Source organism: Octopus bimaculoides, chromosome 13 (assembly GCF_046866305.1).
Source record: "Octopus bimaculoides isolate indiv1 chromosome 13, ASM4686630v1, whole genome shotgun sequence".
NCBI classification, from domain to species: Eukaryota; Metazoa; Mollusca; class Cephalopoda; order Octopoda; family Octopodidae; genus Octopus; species Octopus bimaculoides.
In genome coordinates, this window is record NC_142940.1 from 13,651,974 (window position 1) to 13,653,783 (window position 1,810).

The 1,810-nt window shown below is 33.5% G+C and overlaps 1 protein-coding gene across 1 annotated transcript in view; it reads left to right on the forward strand.

Moving 5' to 3' along the window:
• LOC106873667 (uncharacterized) overlaps positions 1 to 783 on the forward strand; it is a 673,033-nt gene extending 672,250 nt beyond the window's left edge. The window contains exon 10 of the mRNA XM_089362059.1: positions 530 to 783. Within this exon, the coding sequence (XP_089218185.1) occupies positions 530 to 768 (239 nt within the window). The 3' untranslated portion in view covers positions 769 to 783. The remainder of the gene's footprint in view (positions 1 to 529) is intronic.
• The last annotated feature ends 1,027 nt before the right edge of the window (positions 784 to 1,810 follow it).

Sequence of the window (1,810 nt, forward strand, 5' to 3'; positions counted from 1 at the left end):
TTTGCATAAAGCATTTGCTGCTCAGCTCCAGGATTTACACGCTTCAAATTTAATTACTTCAAACTAACAACACACTTATGTAACGAAACGAAATTAGTATTTATTTTCATTACATATTTAAGGAAAATTGAAATGGTCACGTGATATATGGAACTATATCAGAGTGATATGGCTGTTAATTCTTTGGAATTTTGCTTAGAGCACATCAGTAGTGTCTTAAAATAATTGCGTATGGGAGCATGTAATTATTATTGGTGTTATCATAGGCACGGGTATAGGTAAGTAGTTAAATTCGCCTTGCAATCACGTGGTTTTAGGTTCTGTCCCATATCGCAACACCTGAGGATAGTGCCTTCTACTATAGTCTTAGTCTAAGCAAAAACTGGTAAATAAATTTGGTAGACGAAAACTGACGATTTCCATCGTAAATACACGTGTGATAAAATATGGGTGTTATGCATTCAATTTTATACGATTTTTATAGAAATCTGCTCAAAATTATCATTTTATTTTTTATCTGTTTTAACAGCTGCCGAATCGAAACCATCACCTTGTCCACTGCCTGGAACTTACGCTTATAAAGATTTCACATCTCACTGTGTCGGAAGTCTCATAATTGGATGTCATAACGAAAACGAAATAGAAATCCAGGCTTCTTGCCCCTCAATGCACAAAGCAGGTAAGTTACGAAAGAGACGAAAATGGATGAAAGACGAAGGAGGAAATATGTGTGTGTGTGTGTTGTTTGACAGAATATCTGATGTGTAACAGATATTGCAAATTACTTCAAAAGGAGGCTTATGAGTAGGAACAACCTAACGTATTTTGGATTGTTACTGTATTTACTGGCTCTATTCTGTGCTATAAGCGTGGTCATTGAGCTTCCAGATAAATTGTGACATGAATGTTGAAATTTTATTGTCAGTTGGCATATATGATTACAGTTGTAGCAGGAAATGACCCTCGAAGGTGATATTTAGTGGCTCTATCAAAACTAATCAATGTTATGGGCCTGGTAATTCAGTTTCTTGAGGAATTGTGACGTGAATGTTGAAATTTTACTAACAGGAGATGACCCTTGAAGGTGATGATATGTAGCCTCGTGTAATTAATTTCAGTTCCTTCCAGGACCGTTATGCTTGTTCGGCATACGATATGCTTAGAGAGACAGGTTCCTTACAGGAAAAAATGTGGATGGATTTTGATACTTACAAGTTGTCTGTTAGGGTCAAAGATGAATGTGCAAACAAACACACACACATATAGTTATACAATGCTAAAAAGTGATATAAGTCTTGATGCTAAAATGTATATTATACACTCTATAAAGCTGAAGCGTTTGTCAAGTCAAATATATGTGTTTAATGTGTGACTTTTTGTATGAGTGAGCAAAATCACGTGGAATTGTTTTGGCTATGTCACAAAAGTTAATATATTCCTCTGCACGTTTCCTTACATTTTCATATGAAAAACAAAACGCAAAAAAGCAAAAGGAAAATATTAAAATTTATTTCGTTATTTTTCGCAGTAAATATCGTTGGATAATCTGAAGTCGATTCTCAATCGATTTAGATATATATTTATTCTCATATCGCTTTTTCTGTATTTTTTTTTAATATGTACATATATTTATTTTTTATTTTTCCTTTTGATAACTTAGATACATTTCTTTTCAATGCTGTCCCTTCCAGCGTTTCTATACATTTTTTTTTATCTGAGATTTTTTATACATCAATTCAGCACATGTTAGCTTGCTCTTTCCTAACACTAACATATATGCATTGGTAACATACACACATGTAATAACACT